Below are 23,757 nucleotides of genomic sequence, written 5' to 3'. Positions count from 1 at the left end.
GGCCGGTACGTTTTTCGGGCTTGCGTTTTTTCCAGGCGTGTGGTGGGCTGGCTATACGGGGAGGATGGAGGTGGTACGTTTTTCAGACTTGCGTTTTTCCCAGGCGTGTGGCGGGCCGGCTATAAGGGGAGGATGGAGGCCGGTACGTTTTTCGGGCTTGCGTTTTTTTCCAGGCGTGTGGTGGGCCGGCTATAAGTGGAGGATGGAGGCCGGTACGTTTTTCTGGCAAGCGTTTTTTCGGGCTTGCGTTTTTTCCAGGCGTGTGGTGGGCCGGCTATAAGGGGAGGATGGAGGCCGGTATGTTTTTTGGACTTGCGTTTTTCCCAGGCGTGTGGCGGGCCGGCTATAAGGGAAGGATGGAGGCCGGTACGTTTTTCGGGCTTGCGTTTTTTTCCAGGCGTGTGGTGGGCTGGCTATAAGCGGAGGATGGAGGCCGGTACGTTTTTCGGGCGGTGCGTTTTTTCGGGCGGCACGTTTTTCGGGCTTGCGTTTTCCCAGGCGTGTGGTGGGCCGGCTATAAGGGGAGGATGGAGGCCGGTACATTTTTCGGGTGCGCGTTTTTTCGGGCGGCGCGTTTTTCGGGCTTACGTTTTTTCCAGGCGTGTGGTGGGCCGGCTATAAGGGGAGGATGGAGGCCGGTACGTTTTTCCGGCAGGCGTTTATTCGGGCGGCGCGTTTTTCGGGCTTGCGTTTTTTCCAGGCGTGTGGTGGGCCGGCTATAAGGGGAGGATGGAGGCCGGTACGTTTTTCGGGCTTACGTTTTTTCCAGGCGTGTGGCAGGCCGGTGTTTTCTTCCAGGCGTGTGGCGGGCCGGCTATAAGGGGAGGATGGAGGCCGGTACGTTTTTCGGGCGCGCGTTTTTTCGGGCGGTGCGTTTTTTCCAGGCGTGTGGTGGGCCGGCTATAAGGGGAGGATGGAGGCCGGTATGTTTTTCGGGCGGCACGTTTTCCCAGGCGTGTGGTGGGCCGGCTATAAGGGGAGGATGGAGGCCGGTACGTTTTTCGGGCGGCGCGTTTTTCGGGCTTGCGTTTTCCCAGGCGTGTGGTGGGCCGGCTATAAGGGGAGGATGGAGGCCGGTACGTTTTTCGGGTGCGTTTTTTCGGGCGGCGCGTTTTTCGGGCTTACGTTTTTTCCAGGTGTGTGGTGGGCCGGCTATAAGGGGAGGATGGAGGCCGGTACGTTTTTCCGGCAGGCGTTTATTCGGGCGGCGCGTTTTTCGGGCTTGCGTTTTTTCCAGGCGTGTGGTGGGCCGGCTATAAGGGGAGGATGGAGGGCGGTACGTTTTTTGGACTTGCGTTTTTCCCAGGCGTGTGGCGGGCCGGCTATAAGGGGAGGATGGAGGCTGGTACGTTTTTCGGGCACGCATTTTTTCGGGCGGCGCATTTTTCGGGCTTACGTTTTTTCCAGGCGTGTGGTGGGCCGGCTATAAGGGGAGGATGGAGGCCGGTACGTTTTTCGGGCACGCGTTTTTTTCGGGCGGCGTGTTTTTCGGGCTTGCGTTTTTTCCAGGCGTGTGGTGGGCCGGCTATAAGGGGAGGATGGAGGCCGGTACGTTCTTCGGACTTGCGTTTTTCCTAAGCGTGTGGCGGGCCTGCTATAAGAGGAGGATGGAGGCCGGTACGTTTTTCAGGCTTGCGTTTTTTCCAGGCGTGTGGTGGGCCGGCTATAAGGGGAGGATGGAGGCCGGTACGTTTTTCGGGCAGTACCTTTATTGGGCGCGTGTCTTTTCCAGGCGTGTGGCAGGCCAGCTATAAGGGGAGGATGGAGGCCGGTACGTTTTTCGGGCGCGCGCTTTTTCCAGGCGTGTGGCGGGCCGGCTATAAGGGGAGGTTGGAGGCCGATAAGTTTTTCGGGTGCAAATCTGCAAAATGCATAGGTGTGAATCCAGCCTAACACCTGCCACAAATGCTACATTTCACTTGTACTGATTTCATAAGCCCGTTAGCAAAAAGAAATTTTATTTGTCATGTATTCATACAAAAACCATAATAAGCTTTATTTTTTATTATTTTTATAACTGTCCTCAGCATCAAAGTCCTATTGGTTAGCATCCAATTTGTCTTTAGATTTTGCCATTTTCCGCTCTAATTCTTGCAATATGTTTTGCTCGATCTTGGTTGTATCATATTCCTTCAGCATATCAAACTCTTCCCAAGGTTTAGCAGACTTCTTAGCTCTCTTAATGTGTTTCTCCAGCAGATATTGTTCAAACCGAATGCCTTTAATGTTGAACTTTTCCTGTTCCCAGCGTTTGGACCACGGCCGAGGCTTCATCTGCACCTGTATCTATTAGAGAGGGGGGGGGGGGGGGGAAACATGTGTTGTGACTGTAGGGGAAATCTCGCTAATAGAGAGACAGACAGCAGGAAAAACAGGTGTTCTAAATATTCCTCACTCATCTACTAAACTAAAAAGAAAAGTTTTAACAGGAATTACACTTTATAAAAATTATCACTGAACTACCAGCAAAAAAAAAATTTTCCCCCACAAATAGAGCTTTCTCTTGGTGGTATTTGATCACCTTTGCGGTTTTTATTTTTTGCGCTATAAACAAAAATAGGGCGACAATTTAAAAAAATATCAATATTTTTTCCAATAAGGAGGAAATCTGAAGTGGAAAACTGATCAGCTCATCTTTGTCACACTGCTCTCTTCTCCCATCAATATGCTCCTGAGACACCCCCCCCCCATACACACTATAAGATTTTCTGCAGATTTTTGTCTTCAGATTTATTAAAACTTTATAGTGCAAGGGCCTGCCTGATTGCATACAAATTGAAACTATTAAGGTTTGACCTCATATTATATGGTTTTGGTAGATCTGAAGACAAAAATCAGCAGAAAATCTAACAGCGTGTATGGGGCTTTAGACTGCAGTACAACAGATGGTCTCCTTGTGCTGCTTTTTCCCCTTTTACCCAGTCTGAGCTCTGCTGTGCAAGGATTACAAGAGGCTGATAACAGGTCACATTTAGGAATTTACACTGCTTGCATTTTAACCTCCCTGGCAGTATGATTCTTTCTGGTTTTAGGTGCTGAAAGCGGTACAATTATTTTGCATGGAAATTTGGCGTTTAACATTGTAGGCCTGTAATTCTTAAGAATAACTCACTTACATCTGTCCAAACAAGAGTCTAGTAGACATCTTGGGTATGATAAAGTTTGAAAACAAAATCATAAATTAAAAAATAAATAACTATAAATAATTATAATATAATAAAAATTATTCAATAATGTAATCAAATCAAAAAAATCACTGAAATTTGCTCAGTTGCAGAATTGTCGCTGTCATTACTTTTATATGACAAATTTCCCCACAAATCTCTATCGCACAATTCTGCAAGTGATTATAATTTATTATCGCTGTTTTCTAGCTGCTCTAAAAGCACTTTTGACATAAAGGGACACTTTTGGTTGCTATGGACAATCTACAGTTTGCAGGGAGAAAGAACAGTTTTTATTATATAAAAGTACATGTAGGGCACTGGGCAGACCACTAGGGACAAAGGGGGTGTGTATTTTTTTTACATACAGTACTGTAATCTATAAGATTACAGTATACATTGTATGTAATGTATTTATTTACTTTTTTGAATTTGGCGCCGTTCTCCGCCCCTGTGCGTCGTAACGTCACAGGGAACGGAGATCGGCGGCACACAGGGACACTGTGCGAATCGAGCGAGGATGCCGCTCGCTCACACAGCGGGGATGCATCGCAGGATCCAGGGACAAGGTAAGTAAATCATGCCTGTGGCTGCTGCGAGGCGATCCCGAGCCTGGCTCAGGGATACCGCTTTTGGTACTGAAATCTTACCCAGAGCCTGACTCGAGAATACCGGCAGGGGGGTTAAAGAAATACATTTAATAATATGTTAATGATTACAGAGCTGCATTACAGATTGTTCACATATATTGGTGAGGAGGCATTGTAGGTCCTCTTCATTGCCTGCTGTAAACCCTTAAACCCCAAACTAGCACACCACCACAATGTGCAATGCACTCTCAAATAAAAATGGTCTCTGTGGCAGATTTGCCGCAATATCACTTTTATCGGGGGGTGGGAAAGGGGTTGCCTCGCCCCCCCTCCACCACGCTCCGGTCCTCTCCGCCACTTGCCAGTGCCATTTGTAGCGACGGAGATGATCGCGTCCGCTCTCCTCTGAGCCTGATTGCCGAGTGAGGGAAAGATGGCCCCTGCTTGGCTCCATAGCATTGGAGGGCAGAAGCGTCTTTAAACATCACTTCCGCCCAATGCTCTTAAAAGGGATTTTTTTTCCTTCAAATTTAAAAATTATAGCTTATATGTAGCATACAGCACTACAATTCACATACAAATTCCCCACTCACTGTGTTTACAGGAATTTCAGAGCCCAGTAACATGACTGGCTTCATGTCGACATCAATCTTGCTGTATTCAGGGAGTGCGTCACGCAGATACATCAGGTCGCTGTCCAGTCTCTTCTCCAGTTTCAGGACTTGGATTTCATGCATCCGAGGACTGTACAGGTCATATCTCATCTCAACACCTGGCGAACAGGAATACAATCCCAAGAACATTATGAACATTCCTGTAACACAGACCACCGTGTATGGCACAAAACTTGCCTGCCCTATGAGACAAACGTCACCTGCTCATCACAGACACAGGACTTTATTTACAAAAGCTGGAGAGTGCAAAATTAGGCTCAATTTTGAAAAGAAACCAATCAGCTCCCAGGTTTTAGGCCTGGTTCACACTGCTCCGACATGAAATTTAGACGACTTCCAATCCGACATTACCCTATGACTTAATGTCTGACTTCAATGAACGGAATCTGACTTTGATCAGACAATTGGAAAAAAAAAAAAAAAAAAAAAGGCGTGGGGTCCTCTCTCCCCCAAGAACATTTTAAGAGAATCCCCCACGGCAAAAAGATAAAATAAAAAATATCCATACCAGACCCTTATCCGAGCATGCAGCCTGGCAGGCCAGGAAGGGGGAGGGGGCGAGGGGGAATTCTGTCCCCCCACCCCAAAGCGCCTTGTCCCCACATCAATGGGGACAAGGGCCTCTTCCTCACAGCCCTGGGCGGTGGTTGTGGGGGTATACAGATGAGAGGGCTCATCAAAATCTGAAAGCCACCTTTGATAAGGGCCCCCAGATCCAACCCCCCACGTGAATGAACATGGGATACATCCCTACTCATTTACCCGAAAAAGTGTCAAAAATAAAAACAGTACACAGGTTAACAAAAGTCCTTTATTAAAAATTAAGAATGTCCCCTGTCGTAGCTCTGTGTCTTCTCCCTCCGCTATTGTGTTCTCCTTTGGTTCCTCTGCTGGTTCTTCTCCCATCACTAGCTCAGACTGTTGTGTTGGCTCCCGCTGTCTGCCATTTCTTATATAGCCATGGGGCATGGCCATCTGGTGACATCAGGAGACCCCCGACCCTTGTGACGCCACTGTCCCATCATGCTCCGGTCGGTGACGTCACTGGATTGTCATGCCCCATGGCTATATAAGAAATGTCAGACAGCGGGAGCCGACACAACAGCGGTAGAAGAACTAGCAGAAAAATAAGCAAAGGAAGCGGAGCGAGATGAACCGGAGGAAGAAGACACAATGCTACGAAGAGGACATTCTTAATTTTCAAGAAAGGACTTTGTCAATAACATGTGCAATGCTTTTATTTATTTTTGACACTTTTTTGGGGTGATTTAGTACCCCATACTCATTCGTATGGGGGCCCCCTTGTTAGATTCCTTTCAGATTCCAATACCCCCCCCCCCCACAACCACCACCCAGGGATGTGGGGAAGAGGCCCTTGTCGCCATCAACATGGGGATAAGGTGCTTTGGGGTGGAGGGGCGCAGAGCCCCCCCTGCCTCAAAGCAACCCCCCCCCCATGTTGAGGGCATTGGGTCCTCAAGTACCCCCAATGGGCCATGTTTTGGGAACTTCGCATAGATAAAATAGCTCCTATTAATACCATGTCATTGATATTGATTTAAGCAGCTGTGCAAAGTAAAGGAAAACCTGAAAACATGGCCCGTTGGGGGTACTTGAGGACCGAGGTTGAGAACCACTGTTCTAAGCCACTCAACTGGAGGCCAATCAGTAAAGTCAGATGTCCTCATTTGCATACTTGTTTCAGGTCAGAAAATCTACAACACTAGGGAATCAATGAGATAGCCAGGCACTTAGCATTTTCAGAAAGAATGGTTAGCAGTGACAGCCTTCTTGGTGCTCTCATGAAAACCCAGGGCAGTCACTGATAGCCATATTGCATCAAACAAAGATAGGACATGCCAAAGGATGAAGACAGACACTCCAAAAACTATGGGGGTTGGTTTGCTAAAATTGGAGAGTGCAAAATCTGGCGCAGCTGTGAATAGCAGCCAACCAGCTTCTAACTTTAGCTTGTTCAATTTTGCACTCTCCAGTTTAAGTAAACCAACCCCTTATTTTTTTTTATAGGCAATTAAAATATGGTAAAAAGAAATATATGTGAAGCGCTACCTCTTTTACAATGCAATGTGAATACAAAATAAATAAAGTGCTGACCCCTAGTGGAAGTATTACATATGACACCAAAACATTTATTAGATATAGCACAACGAAAGTGATATGTGCACCTAGTGACCTCTAGTGGATATAAAATTCACAACACATATCACAATAACATTGATATGTACAACCAGTAAACTCTAGTGGTTACAAAAGTTATAACACATATGTATGGCAGACAAAGTCCATATCTTCTGTGAACCAATGCTGTCCACACACAATCCAACAGTTAATGGTAGCAAACGAGTGACTTAACACCACGGGTACCCTTCACCAGTCACACTATGCACTCACCTCCCAGAGCCGCCCCCAATTGTAGTACCTTCCCCTTTGGGGTCTCAATTCAGGATCTTTAAACTCCCAATAGTTAACTCCTGCAAGTGTGATCTCTCATATAGGATGGCAACATAAGGGCAAAAAAGGAACTAGCATAGTGTAATAATGTGTAATACTGTAAAACAAAAAAACAGCAACTATTCCGCTCACATTAAGGAATGCACTATCCCTGGTGCATACAGGTAATGAGCTTAAAAATATACAGATCTGTCCCTGGGGTCACAAAACCGTCTGCAAGTCCTCAGCCCTGCTGCCCTCATGGGTGATTGTGTACTTCCTACAAACGATGCATTGACGTCACAAGCCCCACACTGGCGCGTTTCGTCACTTACATGCAAATTTATCAATTAAAATATGGTGTCACCGTGCCCATTTAACTAGTGCCGAGTTTGTCAGTGACCTCGGAGAGCCATGATGTGTCACTCCCAGTCATGTGACAGTGGTAAGGCTGGTGACTGGCTGTAAAGGCTTTGACACCATCACAGGAAAAAGGCCACATGCTATTTTATACCCAGAAGTTCTGAGTATCCTCAATGGCTAAGGAGAAGGAAGAAAGTGCAGGTAAGGTACGGTAATTCTAAGAGGGTCTTCCAGAGACTCGGTCACCTTGCCCCTGCATGGGTGAGGTGTCAGTGTCTCTAAAACATAAAACGGAGCACACCGCAAAAAAAAAAAAATAGATTACATTGAGCTGGGAAAGCCAGTTAAAGTAGAACTCTTGCCAGACAGACTGGGAAACATTCAAATCTCAAGATTGGATTGCTGTCTGTCATTTCACAATGGGGAGATTTCCTTCTAGTTGCTGTGTAGTCACAGGGACAGAAAGTAAAAGGAAACTTCCCCATAGGCAACACAGTAATAAGAAAAAAAAGTTTTGTCTGGAGTTGCACTTGAGGTGTGAAATGCACAAGCAGCTACACCAAGTTTCTATGTCCTTTACCTTGTCCCTCAATCACATTTCGGAGAACAAAGGTGGCGCCGAGTCCTTTTCCTGACCTCTGGATACAAAGCCCCACAAATCTGTGGAGTTTTCCCCCTGCATTGGGATCGGACATGGTCGCAGCAAGAATACTTCCTGAAAAACACCAAACATATAGATCATTAATACACTGAACAACATCTAATCTACTCCCTAATGTCTCAGAATCCATCTCCACTCTGTATAATATTCCATATTCTCCCTTCTTACTTCTTCACCAATAATAACCCTCCAATGATTTTTTCCTGTCTGAGCAGCTGCTTCTGAAACAGATTTCTATATGGCAGGCTAGCTATAGAAATCTGTACATACTGTTATTCCATAAATAAACCAGCCTATACAATTGACCATGTAGTTGCCATCATCCCTTTAAACTTGGTAATGTGGAAGCCTCTAGGGTTGGGATTATGTGGGCAACGAAAAGAATATATATTCAAAAAATTATAATTATAATTTTTTGAATATATATTCTTTTCGTTGCCCACATAATCCCAACCCTAGAGGCTTCCACATTACCACTGTTATTCCATATAGCTTACTAGTCCTTAGATATGGTGGCTACATTATTTTTATTATTTTTTGGCAGGGGGGGGGGGGTCATTGAAACAAAAATTTTCAGTAAGTACAGAAAATACACTTTGATCCTGCCAGCAATGCAGTGTCTATTTCTGCACACGTTAAAAAGCTAATTTTAGGCCTGGGTCAGCTAAATCTCCAAAATATTATATATTTTCTTAAAGCATGGAGCCTGTAGAAAAAAAAAATGGAAGCCGTTGCAATTTTTTTTTTAGTTGCACAATAATTGCAGTACTCTTAAAGCGGAACTTCAGTCATTTATTTTTTCAACTTTCCATCTATTAACCACTTGCTTACTGGGCACATATACCCCCCTCCTGCCCAGGTAAAATTTCAGCTTCCGGCACTGCGTCGCTTTAACTGACAATTGCGCGGTCGTGCGACGTGGCTCCCAAACAAAATTGACGTCCTTTTTTCCCCACAAGTAGAGCTTTCTTTCGGTGGTATTTGATCGCCTGTGCGGTTTTTATTTTTTGCGCTATAAACAAAAAAGAGCGTCAATTTTGAAAAAAAAAATACAATGTTTTTTACTTGTTGCTATAATAAATAGCCCAACTTAAAAAAAAAAAATTCTCAGTTTAGGCCGATACGTATTCTACATATTTTTGGTAAAAAAATAAATAAAAAAAAAAAAATCGCAATAAGCGACTGGTTTGCGCAAAAGTTATAGCGCCTACAAAATAGGGGACAGAATTGTTTTTTTTTTTATTATTATTTTTTTTTGCTAGTAATGGCGGCGATTTTTATTGGGACTGCGACGTTATGGCGGACACATTTTTGGAGCCATTCACATTTATACTGCGATCAGTGCTATAAATATGCACTAATTACTGTATAAATGTGACTGGCATTGAAGGGGTTAACACTAGGGGGTGAGGAAGGGGTTAAATATGTTCCCTGTATAGTGTTCTAACTGTAGGTGGAGGGGGGGGTGACTGGGGGAGGTGACCGATCTGTGTCCCTATGTACAAGAGACACAGATCGGTCTCCTCTCCAGAGACAGGACGCTGTCTCTGTGTGAGGCGGCAATGAGAGATGATCTCAAATGTTTACATATGAGATCATCTCTCATTGGCCGCACAGATCGCATAGCAAATGGCCACTCTGATTGGCCGTTCGCCGCGATCTGTGATTGGCTGTGTCAAAGGGACATGGCCTACACAGAGTTTCCCCGCTGCGCGCTCGGGAGCGCGCGTGGGGAACGCCAAAAGGGGCGGACGTAAGTGCCCACCAGTGCCAGCAATGTGCCCACCTTTGCCAGAAATTAGTGGCCACTAGTGATGCCAGTCAGTGCAGGCCATCCGTGCTGCCCATCAATGCCCCCCTATCAGTGCCCATCATTGCAGGTGAAAAATTACTTATTCACAAAAAAAATCTTCAAACTTTTCGGTCTTTTAAAAAAAAAAAACAGAAGTGATTAAATACCACCAAAAGAAATCTCTATTTGTGTGAAGAAAATTATAAAAATTCACATGGTTACAGTGTAGCATAACCAAGCAATTGCAATTCAAAGTGTGACAGCGCTGAAAAATGGCCTGGGCAGAAAGGGGGTGTAAGCGCCCAGTATTGAGGTGGTTAAAAAGACTCATCACTAAGAATACTGAAAATAATGAGGTAAAGGTTTCCAGGAGGTGCCTGCAAATACCTGCAGCAGGTTTCATACTTCCCGATCGGGCAAAGTTTCAGCCACCAACGCCCCCCACACACAAACACACACATTCTTATTGCCCATCGGGCCGTTATAGTGACGGGCACATCAGGCATAGCAGGGGGTACAGGATACTGCTGCATACCTGCGGGAATCTTTCACCATTCTTAAGGCTGCATTCACATCTGAGCGACAGCCGCGTTCGCGTGTAGCGGCGTATTTTGCCGCGAGTACAAAACTTTCACTTTTTTTTCTCAAAGTCTTCCCATTGCTGTCAATGGGAAAACGCCTATGTCGCCTGAAAAAAAGGGTCCGGGACTTTTTTTCAGGAGACAGGCGTTCCGCGTCTATGAGATGTGAACCATCTCCATAGACAGCAATGGGAATTCTCCCCTCGAGCGACAGAAGCGTCCGGCGTCGGGCGTTTTGTCGCTCAGGTGTGAATGGGGTCTAAAGGTCTGCTTTAAAAACTTTTCTACCCTTTTCATTACAACCAACATGAGGTTACAAGAATGGAACAGTTCTCGCACCTACGTAGAATTCTGGAATGTTGAAGGTCCTTCGTCTTTCAATCATGTCATCCCTTTCAATCTGAAAATAAAGTGGATCTTTCCTGCCACGGGGGGGTATAAATTCTGGGCTCAAGAACCTGAATTAAAACATAATAATACAATTATTTTATCAGTAAAGGGTCAACAATGAACAAAATTGCAGGTAATGATTTAACCCCTTCAGGCCTAAGAGTAAAACAAATCCAAACTTCTGCAACTTTGATATTTGTTCGTAAAACAGTACATATCTTTACAGCTACTTTGTACATCCAGGTGGACTATACCGGGTTTTTTTCAGGACAAATTGGGCTTTCATTTGGTGGTAAATGGTAATGATAGCTCCAGATTTTATTCATTTTTTTTATCATCACCTAAGGAAAACTAGCCCAAAAATAGTAAAGAAAAAAAAAAAAGAAAACGTAGCTGTATATTCCTTGTTACTACCATAACCTACCACCAAAGAACACGTCACAATAGATTTCTCCTGCTCCTGACAATCACAGCGATACCACATAGGTGCATGTCATTTGTTGTTTATACCCGTAGTACAGCCCAAAAACAAAAAAGTGCACATTTTTCATTTTTTTTTTTGTCCTACCTAAAAACACACTGACACGAATTAAAAAAATTCAATGAAAAATCTTGCCCAAAATATACTGACCCAATTACCCTGGCACTGACCTAGATCAAACCTTGATCTAGGTATGTTTTCTTTATTTTTTTTCACACACACACACACTTTTTTCTCTCTGCAAGAAGAGAGAAAGATATATTGCATCTTTCCTCTCTATTCACAAAGCAACAAACACAAGGACGGGCTTCACAGTGACTTACCACAGCGATCAGGTGACCTAGAATCGGGAGATCTGAGTCCCGATCGTTAGTAAGTGAGCAGAGGCTCTCGGTGAGACCCCAGTCTCTGTGCTGGGAGCGCACTGTGCAGCGTGCTCCCAGCACAAAGACAGATGCGCATATATGAGGCCGCAGGAAGGGGTTAAAATGCTTACCTGTAGCGCTTTTTCATTCCATAGACATTTTTTTAAATTTACTTGCAATGTGTGCTTTGAACTTGCTAGAAAACTTGACTTTGCCAGGAAGTGTAAATTCCCTAGCACATCCTCCTCCATCTTTTTCTGGTATTGTACACTTAGGCCGTGTACACACGATAGGATCGCCAGAGGAGAACGGTCTGAAGGACCGTTTTCATCAGTCCAAACTGATCGTGTGTGGGCCCCATAGGTTATTTAACCTTCGGTCAAAAAAAATGAGAACTTGCTCTAAAATTGAACCGATGGACGCCTAACCGATAGGTCAAAACCGATCGTTAGTATGCAAAAGCATCAGTTAAAAACCGACGCATGCTCAGAATCAAGTCGACGCATGCTTGGAAGCATTGAACTTCGTTTTTTTCAGCACGTCGTTATGTTTTACGTCAACGCGTTGGACTCGATTGGTTTTTTAACTGATGGAGTGTAGGCACATCAGACCACCAGTCTGCTTCATCGGAGAACCGATGAGAACAGTCCTTCAGTCCGTTTTCATCGGTTTAGACTGATCATGTGTACAGGGCCTTAGTGTTACAAGGTCTCAGTTGTGAATGGGGAGCAGGTGTGTTAAATTTGGTGTTATCGCTTTCACTCTTTTCAGCACGTCGTCTTGTTTTACGTCACCAGGTTTGCAAACATCTCAGGAGGGATTTTGGTCCACTCTTCTTTACAGACCTTCTCTAAATCCTTAAGTTTCTTGGCTGTCTCTTGGTAACTTGAAGTATCAGCTCCCTCCACACATTTTCTGAAAGACTCATCTTCAGTGTTCAGGCTTTTACAATACATGGTCCCGTCCATTAGCCCCTCAATGTGGCAAGGTCACCTGTACCTTGAGCAGAGAAACAGACCCAAAACGTCATGTTTCCACCTCCGTGCTTGACTGTAAGGATGGTGTTCTTAGGGTCATGGTCAGCATTTTTCTTCCTCCAAACACAGAGAGTGGAGTCAATACCAAAGATCTCACTTTTGGTCTCATATGACTACAGCACTCTCTCCCAATCCTTCTCTGAATCATTTAGATGTTCATTGGCATGACTGTACATGTGTCTTTTCGAGTAAGGGGACTCACCGTGTTTGGAGGAAGAAAAATGCTGACTATGACCCTAAGAACACCATCCTTACAGTCAAGCACGGAGGTGGAAACATTATGCTTTGTGGCTGTTTCTCTGCTAAAATGCACAGGTTGTCTTTGACGCATTGAGGGGCCAATGGAAGGGCGATGTATTGAAAAATCTTGGATGAGAACCTCCTTCCCTCAGGCCAAACACTTAAATGGGTCGTGGATGGGTTTTCCAGCATTACAATGAACCAAAACATACTGCCAAGGCAACTAATCAGTGGCTCAAAAAGAAGCACGTTAAGCTCATGGATATCTCCAGACCTTAATCCTATAGAAAATGTATGGAAGGAGCTGAAGCTTTGATTTGCCAAGTGACAGCTAAGAAACCTTAAAGTGGATGTAAACCCGATTCATGAAATTTGACCTAGGCACATGTGAAGGATGCTTCAGTGTAATTCTCCCTGCTAGTAATGTTGTGTGTGTGTTAGAGGATTTCAGGTGTGACTCACTCCTCGGCTAACAGGCTTTTGAAATGTTAATGACCCTTCCTCAGCCAGTCCTATTTCAAAGGGTAAATGGTCTATTGTGTGTGTGTGAAGAAGCCCTGTGGTTACTGTGATTAGAAGTGGCTCATGTTAATTATTCTGATTGCTTTATTGTGGTAATTATCTCTTCTACATGCGGAGCCAAGCTGTCTAGATAATGTATTCTGTACAACTAGTAATTACCTTCACTGATGTCATTATCTAAAGAAAATGTGTTTTCAGGGTCGGCTCCGAAATGTCTGCCTATGATCTGTATGGAAGCCCCAGTGTGAGGGGGCGGAGATTTGTCATTCTAACAGTTTTGGAAATTACATATAAGCTGTGTGTTATAACATTAAAGTCTGTCTTGTTCCAGCAGTAAGCTTGGGCTCATGTGTGGCTTATTGGGCGATCTCAGGAATATCCCTCCTCGTGGAATATTGGGGTGATTTGCTTTTATGGGAAGAAGGGAAGACTTTGACGGGGATATCATTCTACTACCGTCACAGCACATATATCCGTAGTGCTTTCTTATCTCTCGCCAAAGCACAAAATCATGTGTCTTTCTGGTGTTTAGTTCATCTGTCATCAGCATAACTTCTGACAAGTTCTCTGAGACAGAACATAAAACCAGTCCGAGATTTGTGTTGGGGGGGATTGCTATAAATAGATTAGCAGAGAGCTTGTCTTGACACAGCACAGCTCTGAAAGTATATTCGTTCTTCTGCCTATGGGGGGGGTCCTCCAATCAGTTGTCTCCCAGGATTAAGCCCAGATACCACCCCTACTGCAGAACGAGGAAGTAAAAATTCTAAAGAATATATACAGCTGAGGACAGCAGATATACATGTAAAACTTATGTAGGAGGACTTTTTTCATCCCTGTGTAGCATCACTGGGTATATGTGAGGGTTTACATCCACTTTAAGGATTTAGAGAAGAGCTGTAAAGAAGAGTGGACCAAAATCCCTCCTGAGATGTGTGCAAACCTTGTAACTAACTACAAGAAACGTCTTACCTCTGTGCTTGCCAACAAGGGTTTCTCCACCCAAAAGCATTTGGTCTACATGCCATGGTCTATATGGTCCATGATTAGTTGTGCTTTTGTTGCACAAGACTACTATACTACTATACATATATTTTTTATAAGTATAATATTTCTAGGGGTGCAACGGATCAAAAAACTCACGGTTCGGATCGTTCCTCGGATCAGGAGTCACGGATCGGATCATTTTTCGGATCGGCAAAAAAAACTCCCCCACTGCAATATCCACACCCCCCCCCCCCCACCAACTATAGTACCCCCTCGGTGCAGACACCACCCCCTCCTCTTAGTACAGAGACCCCCCCTCCTCTTAGTACAGTGACCCCCCTTCCTCTCAGTACAGTGACCCCCCTTCCTCTCAGTACAGTGACCCCCCTTCCTCTCAGTACAGTGACCCCCCTTCTCAGTACAGTGACCCCCTTCTCAGTACAGTGACCCCCCCCCAGCTAGTACCGACAGACGAGCGGCGTGTCCCACGAGTGCGGGCTCCTCCTCTGTGGGTGTAAACAGAGGAGGGCCGCCGCCGGGTGTACCAAGATGGCCGCGGCTCGGGGGTTGGCCGAAGCCGCGGCCTTTCCTAATGTTACGGCGGCGGCTCCGGAGCTAGGCCGAAGTCGCGGCCTTTCCTAGCATTATGGTCGCGGCTCCGGAGGTAGGCAGAAGCCGCGGCCATAACATTAGGAAAGGCTGCGGCTTCGGCCTAGCTCCGGAGCCGCCGCTGTAACATTAGGAAAGCCCGCGGCTTCGGCCTAGCTCCGGAGCCGTGGCAATCCGCGGATCACAGTGTGTTCCGATCCGAAGGGGGTGACCCGTTCGGATCACGGATCAACTGTGATCCGTTGCACCCCTAAATATTTCCCAGTGAATACTGACTGGTACTTAAAAATTTACCAAACAGCACAAACACGGACCCTTACAGACCACTTTGACCTACAGGTAAGTCTAGATTAAGGCTTACCTGTAGGTGCAAGAAATATCTCCTAAACCTACACGGTTAAGGAGATATTTCCAAGAAAGACAGCACCGATGTCTATGGCTCATGCGCCATAGACAACGGCGCGCAGGCGCACTGAGCGTGCCGCTACTAACGGCATCATGCCACTAGTGGCGGCTCTCGCACGCATGCCCGGGAATGACATCATTGCTGCTTCGGCCAGTCACAGCACCAGAGCAGCGATACCCGGAAGTCACTCCGGGTATCATGGCGGCGACGGAGGATGTGTAGGACCACTGTAGGGGCTTCGTTCTCAGGTAAGTAATTCACAATGAGCTAGTATGCTATGCATACTAGCTCATTATGCCTTTGTCTTGCAGGGTTTTTTTTTTTAAGAGAGGGTTTACTTCCTCTTTAAAAGGGTTGTAAAGGTACAATTTTTTCCCCCAAATACAGTAGGTGCACGCGATATTGTGTCAATCTCGCTCCCTTTTTCGACGAGATTGAGCACCTACGAGCCCCATCGCGGGAGCCAGCGCCGAGCTGGCTTGCCGAGACAGAGACAAAGCCGTCATAGAAGCGACGGGAGATCCGACTTGGATTCCCGCCAATTCTACACGTGTGCGGCGTTTGTTATGAATCCTGAGGGGGAAGTCCCCGCCGGATTTTAAATAAAAATCCGGCATGGGTTCCCCCCTCAGGAGCATACCGGGCCCTTAGGTCTGTTATGGGTTGTAAGGAGAGCCCCCCCCTACGCCGAAAAAACGGCGTAGGGGGTCCCCCTACAATCCATACCAGACCCGTATCCAAAGCACGCTACCCGGCCGGCCAGGAAGGGAGTGGGGACGAGCGAGCGCCCCCCCCCCGAGCCGTACCAGGCTGCATGCCCTCAACATGGGGGGGTTGGGTGCTCTGGGGCAGGGGGGCGCACTGCGGCCCCCCCACCCCAGAGCACCCTGTCCCCATGTTGATGAGGACAGGGCCCCTTCCCGACAACCCTGGCCGTTGGTTGTCGGGGTATGCGGGCGGGAGACCCCACGTGGGTAGGTATCACATGGGTAGGTACAGAGCATGATGGGACTGTGAGGCCTATATAGGTCCGATGAAAGCAGCGCACCTGCCATTTCAGCGAGAAGAGCCGGCGTGTCAACATCGGGAGAAGAGAAGAAGAGAAGACGTCACAGCACAGCGGCCTGAAGGGAGAAGTAGAAGTCGTCACAGAACAGCGGAAGAAGAGGAGAAGACGTCACAGAACAGCGGAAGAAGGAGAAGGCACCGGACAGCGGGAGGAAGAACCGGGGTGCGCCGAGTCAAGAGTGGAGAGCGGCGAACATAGAAGAAGACCCCCCGGAGCGGAGAAGACGTCACAGAAGAGCGGTGAAGACCCCAGAGAGCAGGAGAAGACCCCCGGAAATTGGAAGAAGAAGCTCCCCCTGGTAAAAGAGCTAAAGAAGACAGGGGGAGCCTCCGGAGCAGACTAATAAAATATTTTAATACCCTGTGTTTTTTATTTGTGTTTTTACCACTTTTCCTCCAGGTGAATGGGTAGGGGTACGATGTACCCCATATCCATTCACTTAGGGTGGGGGGCCAGTATCTGGGGGCCCCCTTATTAAAGGGGGCTCCCAGATTCCGATAAGCCTCCCGCCCGCATACCCCGACAACCAACGGCCAGGGTTGTCGGGAAGGGGCCCTGTCCTTATCAACATGGGGACAGGGTGCTCTGGGGTGGGGGGGCCGCAGTGCGCCCCCCTGCCCCAGAGCACCCAACACCCCCATGTTGAGGGCATGCAGCCTGGTACGGCTCAGGAGGGGGGGGGCGCTCGCTCGTCCCCACTCCTTTCCTGACCAGCCGGGTAGCGTGCTTTGGATACGGGTCTGGTATGGATTGTAGGGGGACCCCCTACGCCGTTTTTTCGGCGTAGGGGGGCTCTCCTTACAACCCATAACAGACCTAAGGGCCCGGTATGCTCCTGAGGGGGGAACCCATGCCGAATTTTTATTTAAAATCCGGCGGGGACTTCCCCCTCAGGATTCATAACAAACGCCGCACACGTGTAGAATTGGCGGGAATCCAAGTCGGATCTCCCGTCGCTTCTATGACGCGCACGTTGGAATGTGCTGTCACTATTCCAGTGAGTGCGAGATCTCGGCACCATGTCGCCGAGAATCAGCGCGATGCTGTCATGCTAAAAACACAATATCACAAACACCTACTGTAGCTTCCCTTTACCTTAGTGCAGTCCTCCTTCACTTACCTCATCCTTCCATTTTGCTTTTAAATGTTCTTATTTCTTCTGAGAAATCCTCACTTCCTGTTCTTCTGTCTGTAACTCCACACAGTAATGCAAGGCTCTTTCCCTGGTGTGGAGTGTCATGCTCGCTCCTCCCTTGGAAAACAGGAGAGTCAGGACCCTCTCTACGTTGCAGATAGAGAAAGGAGCTGTGTGTTAGTGGGCATTCTGACTCTCCTGTAGTCCAAGGGAGGGGGCGACCACGACATTCCACACCAGAGACAAAAGCCTTGCATTACTGTGTGGAGTTACAGACAGAAGAACAGGAAGTGAGGATTTCTCAGAAGAAATAAGGACATTTAAAAGCAAAATCGAAGGATGAGGCACGTGAAGGAGGACTGAACTAAGGTAAAGGAAGCTGTTTAGGGGAAAAAAAAAAAGAAAATGTACCTTTACAACCCCTTTAATGAAGAATCCCAGGCATAAATATTCGATATTGCATATTGCCGATTTTTTAGCGCTGCACTATTTATTAACTATTTATGTTTGACTTTGTTTGTGTGCTAGCAGCTGTTTGTTTTGTTACTTGGGTTCTAACGCAGTGTTTTCCTCATTCTTTCACTATAAATATTCTATACAATTACATTGGCCCAGCTTGGACCAATGTGACTTTGTATACACTATACCCCGGTGACCCCTCTAGAAGATGACATCACTGAAGTAGACCCTGCTACTCCAGTGATTTCCACTTGCTTCCAGGTCCTGCACTGAGCGGCTGGCCTACTGCATTCTGAACACAGGAGGTTGGCCACTTGGAATGGGAGCCATTCAGAGGATGCTTTGCATTCCCTGAATTAAAGGGGTTGTAAAGACAAAAATATTTTCCTCTTAAATTAAAGTCTGACAGTAGCTGATAAACTAAAAAGTAATGTTTTGCATTATAACTAGTTTGATACCTGTTGAAATCGAGCTGTTTTATTCACCTCCAGCACTCCTGAATCGTTATTCTCACTGACTTCCTGGTTTGCGGTGCGCATTCATTCTTGCTACATCACGGCCTAAGGGGAACTACAGTTCCCATTAGGCTTAGCCTCCATGCCTGTGAGGGATAAGAGCATCTTCACGCAGGGCTGTAGTCATAGGGAGGGGGTGAGCACATTCTGCTTTCCACCATGCAAAACGGCTCAGATGCTGGTGGAAAGCAAGAAGAGGAGAGACAGGAAATGGCATTTTCAAACCTGGATTACTGTATTTTGGAGGTCAGAAGGAAAAACGAGGTAAGTGATATTTAAATGCTCTAGCTTACAGCAATCAATTGATCTAATAAAAAACGAACCTTTAGTGTTCCTTTAATGCAAAGCGTTCTCTGATTGGACGAGGTGGAGAGGTCGGGTGGTGACATCACACTCTCTACCTTGTCCAAGCAGACAACACATTGCATTCAGAAAATGCAAAGCATTATCTGAATGGTGCCTGTGTCGAGCGGTCAACCTCCTGTGTTCAGAATTCAGCAGGGCAGCTGTAGTGGTGTCTACTTCGGTAATTTACAGCCTCCAGGGGAATCAGACAAATATGGTATAGACAGATACATTGGTCCAAGTTGGACCAATGTAAAATATGTATAAAATATTCTGGAATTCTTCTGTAAAAATTTTTTGGCAATACCTTCTCGAAGATTCCTGCAGCTCTTTCTTATCTACAAACACTGGCTTGACGGGCGGCTGGAACTTGGTAGGCTTACCATCAGAAAGGAACCTGGCTGGCATCAGGAATCCTAAAAGGAGAGGGAAAAAATTTATAAATTACAAAAAAAAAAAAAATGGGTGGGTGGGTGTGTGGGGGGGCAATCATTATTTTGATTTGTGTGAGTGGGGGATGTGTGCGTTCCCGACCCGCAGAGAAATGCACTGCTCTTTAGTGATCCATGGGGGGGTATTAATTCTACGGCTTCATTCAGATATGTGCAAGTGCAATCATTTCAATAGGCGTGAGAAATACATGAATGAAGTCTCTGACCAACTTTTTGAAATCCTGCCACACCAAGCAATATGGTGCTGTGGCTCCATGACCCTTGGCATGTGTGAAAATGATTTATTGGTACCCCACACATTTGCTAAAGTGCAGCTTGCCGTAAAGCGTTTTTAAAGTCGTCTTTTTTTCTTGTAAAAATAACAAACATGTCATACTTACCTGCTCTGTGCAGTTGGTTTTGCACAGAGCAGCCCTGATCCTCCTCTTCTTTGGTCCCTCAACAGTGCTCCTTGCCCCTCCCTCCTGATGAGTGCCCCCACAGCAAGCAGCTTGCTATGGGGGCACCTGAGCCAAGCCACAGCTCTGTGCGTCCATTCAGACATGGAGCCACGGGCCCAGCCCCGCCTCCTTTCTCTCCTCATTGGCTCACTGACTTTGACAGCAGTGGGAGCTAATGGCGCTGCACTGCTGTCCCAGCTAATGGGGAGGGGAGACCTGGACAGTCATGTTTCTCGTGCAACATTGCTGGATCTAGATGGGGCTCAGGTGTGTATTAGGGGGGCTGCTGCACACAGAAGGCTTTGTATCCTAATGCGTTAAAGGGGTTGTAAACCCTTGTGTTTTTTCACCTTAATGCATCCTATGCATTAAGATGAAACATTTTCTGCCAGTGACCGTCCCCCCCCCCCCCATTTGTCCTCACCTGAGCCCCAAGTTTCCCTCGTGGAGACGCAATCTCCCTCTCTGCACAGGGTTGATTGAAAAGATTGATAGCAGCGCAGCCATTGGCTCCCGCTGCTGTCAATCAAATCCAATGACGCGGGCGCCGGGGCCCGAGTCTGGCATTCGTGTCTATAAATGCAAATGCTGGATTTAGGAGCATGCCCGCAAGGTAACCCTCCGGGAGAGCGCTTCTCTTAGGGGGTTATCTGAAGCGGGGAGGAGCCGCAAGAGGCACCGGGGGACCACAGAAGCCAAAGATTTGGGCCACTCTGTGCAAAACGAGCTGCACAGTTGAGGTTAGTATGACATGTTTATTATTTTAAAAAACGAGGGTTTACAAACCCTTTCTGATGAAAAATCTTCTGTCTTTACAACCACTTTAAAGCGGTAGTAAATGGCAGTTATTAAAAAAATGCCAATGCAAGGCAATGTCATGATGTGCTAGTATGCATTGCATACTAGCAGATTATGAGAGACTTACCTTAAAGCAGTGTTTCTCAATTCCAGTCCTCAGGCCTCCCCAACAGGTCAGGTTTTCAGGATTTCCCTCAGATGAAAAGGCTGTGGTGATTACTAAGGCAGTGAAACTGATCAAATCACCTGTGCAAAATAATGGAAATCCTGAAAAACTGACCTGTTGGGGGGGCCTGAGGACTGGAATTGAGAAACACTGCCTTAAAGCGACAGGGCTTCCATCTTCACCTTACCTTTTTTCCGGGTTCGCAACCCCTGGCTACATGAGGGGTCGGAGGCGTGATGACGTCACTCCTGCCCATGCACACGGGACCTGCCGCTTAGAGCACGGGCTCTGAAGGTCCGACGTGGCATGCCAAACCTTCAGCGTGCATGCACCGGTGACATCATGGGCAGCATGCAGTGTTAATATCTCCTAAACCATGCAAGTTTAGGAGATATTCATAGTACCTACAGGTAAACCTTATTATAGAGACTTACCTGTAGGTACTAGTGGTAAAACTTATTATAGAGGTAAAACTTATTATAGAGACTTACCTGTAGGTACTAGTGGTAAAACTTATTATAGAGGTAAAACTTATTATAGAGACTTACCTGTAGGTACTAGTGGTAAAACTTATTATAGAGGTAAAACTTATTATAGAGACTTACCTGTAGGTACTAGTGGTAAAACTTATTATAGAGGTAAAACTTATTATAGAGACTTACCTGTAGGTACTAGTGGTAAAACTTATTATAGAGACTTACCTGTAGGTACTAGTGGTAAAACTGATTTGACTACTTCCTTAAAGCAGAGTCACACCCACTTTTGAGAGGTGGTCCTCAAACGAAAGACCACCTCTCCACCCCTTTGTTTTTGGATATTGAAAATAGATTTTTTTTCCCCCCTTTAGTACTTTTTTGGAAGTACAGCCTGTACTTCCGATTCAGCTGGGTCGCGGCGCAGGATGTCACATCCTCTTCTTCTGCGATAACCCCCCCCATTGTCTTCTGGGACCTGTGTGTGTCTCAGAAGACAAGCTGGCAATTCACAAAGCCATGGGACTCGGGCATGCGTAATCCAAAACCGGCAGCGAAACCGCAAGGCTCCACTGCCAGTTTCCTTTAGGTGGAATGGTGGCGCCTGTGAAGACTGGAAGTTCAGGGAAGCGGCACTGTCATGTATACCCCCTTTTAGTACAAATGATCTTCATGGTGTTTTGATCTGTAACTCCAGGTTTTCTTGTGATGAGCTCCGTCTGATCAGCTGTCATTTCATACACCACATGTATAAGAATAGTGATCAGAATAGTGATCAGTGTGAGTGTAGATCACAATTGTGTTAGCTGATCTAAAGTTGTAGATTGTACACGATTCGTATTGCTGTATGGGGATCCTACAGAGAAAACCAATGAGCTTTCCATAGAAGAAGTCCATGCTGCTGCCATCCTCTCTGTGCATTGCAGTACCCCCGGTGACCTCTGTGCACTCACCTGTCCGGTACCGGGCAAGCAGCACTGACCTCCTGCACGCCGCCATGATGATCGTCCCATAGGCAGAGCTGACAGCGGACATGCGCAGTACGAGGCTCCGCTCTGTCTACGGGGCGCCGCTCTGGCCAAATCAGCCGGAAAAGCGAATCTCTTCCCTTCCGCTGCTTGTGAATGTGTTGTGTGTCCTGTGTGAGGAGGAGGCAGTGTGGCGTGTGGCGCCACTGCTGGACCGACTACACACACAAGACTGAACTAGACGTGCTGGGGGAAAGTTACTCTTTGTAGTACTACATGTTCCAGCATGTTTGCTTTGTTTACAGGGAGCCAGTCATGTCTGGTCTCATGTGTGTCCCCACAAATGCCCTGGGGGTTGGATGACCCCATCCCCGTGATCAGTACATGCCCCTTCACCAGCTGCAGGGCACACATGTCTGCATGTGACACAAGAGCTGACTGTTACCATACTTACTGGGCCTGCTGCCTACCTGAGATATTTGGGGCAAGGTACTCAGGGGTGGGCAGAAGGATCGGCTGCCCTGGGCGCAGCGTGTATTGTAGGGATGGGGGCGCCATAAGTTCCTTTTTCTCTACTGCTGACAGGAAGAGTGACAGCATCACTACTTCTGTCAGCCTGGAAGAAGCAAGGAAAGGAGGAGAGAGCCGGGATGAGGTGCAGGCTGTGCTCTCTCTCCCCCTCCTCATAAGCTTGCACATAATGAAGGGAGGGGGGCACAATTTGCTATCTTTGCCCTGGGCACTGGATGATCTTGTCCCGGACACTGCTCAGAAGGTCCTATATTTGTAATGCTGGCCATTGGTAATGGGGTATTTTTCCTCCCGCTGACATCAGGTGTTTTTACTACCTACTGCCTGCTTGAGGGGCAATGTTCCTGCGACTGATCACCAATGATGGGATATGCTTCCTCCCTCCGACCACCATTACCAGAGTGTTCTTCCTCCCATTGACCACTGGTACCAGGGTCTTCTTCCTTCCAATGACCACCAACGGTGGGATATTCTTCCTCCCATTGACCTCCAGTGCCAGTGTATTGTTCCTTCCACTGACCTCCAGTGTCTGGATGTCCTTTCCACTGACCTCCAGTGTCTGGGTGTCCTTTCCACTGACCTCCAGTGCCAGAATATTCTTCTTCCCACTGACCTCCAGTGTCTGGGTGTCCTTTCCACTGACCTCCAGTGCCAGAATATTCTTCCCACTGACCTCCAGTGCCTGGGTGTTCTTCCTCCCATTGACCACTGGTACCAGGGTTTTTTTTCCTTCCAATGACCACCAACGGTGGGATATTCTTCCTCCCATAGACCTCCAGTGCCAGTGTATTGTTCCTTCCACTGACCTCAAGTGCCTGGGTGTTCTTCGTCCCACTGACCACTGGGTCCAGGGTCTTCTTCCTTCCATTGACCACCAATGATGGGATATTCCCCCCCCCCCCCCCCCCCCATGGACCTCCAGTGCCAGGATATTGTTCCTTCCACTGACCTCCAGTGTCTGGGTGTTCTTCCTTCCACTGACCTCCAGTGCCAGAATATTCTTCTTCCCACTGACCACTGTCACCAGGGTCTTCTTCCTTGCTTTGACCACCAATGATGGGATATTCTTCCTCCAATTGACCACTGGTACCAG

General features: G+C 46.9%; 1 protein-coding gene across 1 annotated transcript; it reads right to left on the bottom strand.

Annotated features, from left to right (window-relative positions):
- Positions 1-1,925: 1,925 nt before the first annotated feature.
- LOC120936268 (39S ribosomal protein L19, mitochondrial-like) lies at positions 1,926-22,226 on the bottom strand. Its single transcript, XM_040348493.1, has 6 exons — positions 22,119-22,226; positions 19,144-19,252; positions 10,616-10,734; positions 7,823-7,957; positions 4,348-4,526; positions 1,926-2,286 (listed from the first exon to the last, which is right to left on the bottom strand). The coding sequence occupies exons 1-6, from the start codon at positions 22,198-22,200 to the stop codon at positions 2,038-2,040; spliced, it is 873 nt and encodes a 290-aa protein (XP_040204427.1). The 5' UTR covers positions 22,201-22,226; the 3' UTR covers positions 1,926-2,037.
- Between the last annotated feature and the right edge of the window lie 1,531 nt (positions 22,227-23,757).

This window comes from Rana temporaria, chromosome 4 (assembly GCF_905171775.1).
Source record: "Rana temporaria chromosome 4, aRanTem1.1, whole genome shotgun sequence".
Taxonomy (NCBI): domain Eukaryota; kingdom Metazoa; phylum Chordata; class Amphibia; order Anura; family Ranidae; genus Rana; species Rana temporaria.
The sequence above is the reverse complement of the archived record's forward strand: the minus strand, read 5'-3'. Positions and strand labels throughout refer to the sequence as shown.

What these genes read in the sequence shown, in the direction of transcription:
- LOC120936268 (XM_040348493.1), bottom strand. Translation starts at nt 22,200, where the DNA reads ATGTCCGCTGTCAGCTCTGCCTATGGGACGATCATCATGGCGGCGTGC. An exon ending in GCTTGCCCGGTACCGGACAG is followed by an intron (nt 19,253 to 22,118) that starts GTGAGTGCACAG and finishes CTCTCCTTTTAG; the next exon opens with GATTCCTGATGCCAGCCAGG. An exon ending in CATTCCAGAATTCTACGTAG is followed by an intron (nt 7,958 to 10,615) that starts GTGCGAGAACTG and finishes GGTGTTTTTCAG; the next exon opens with GAAGTATTCTTGCTGCGACC.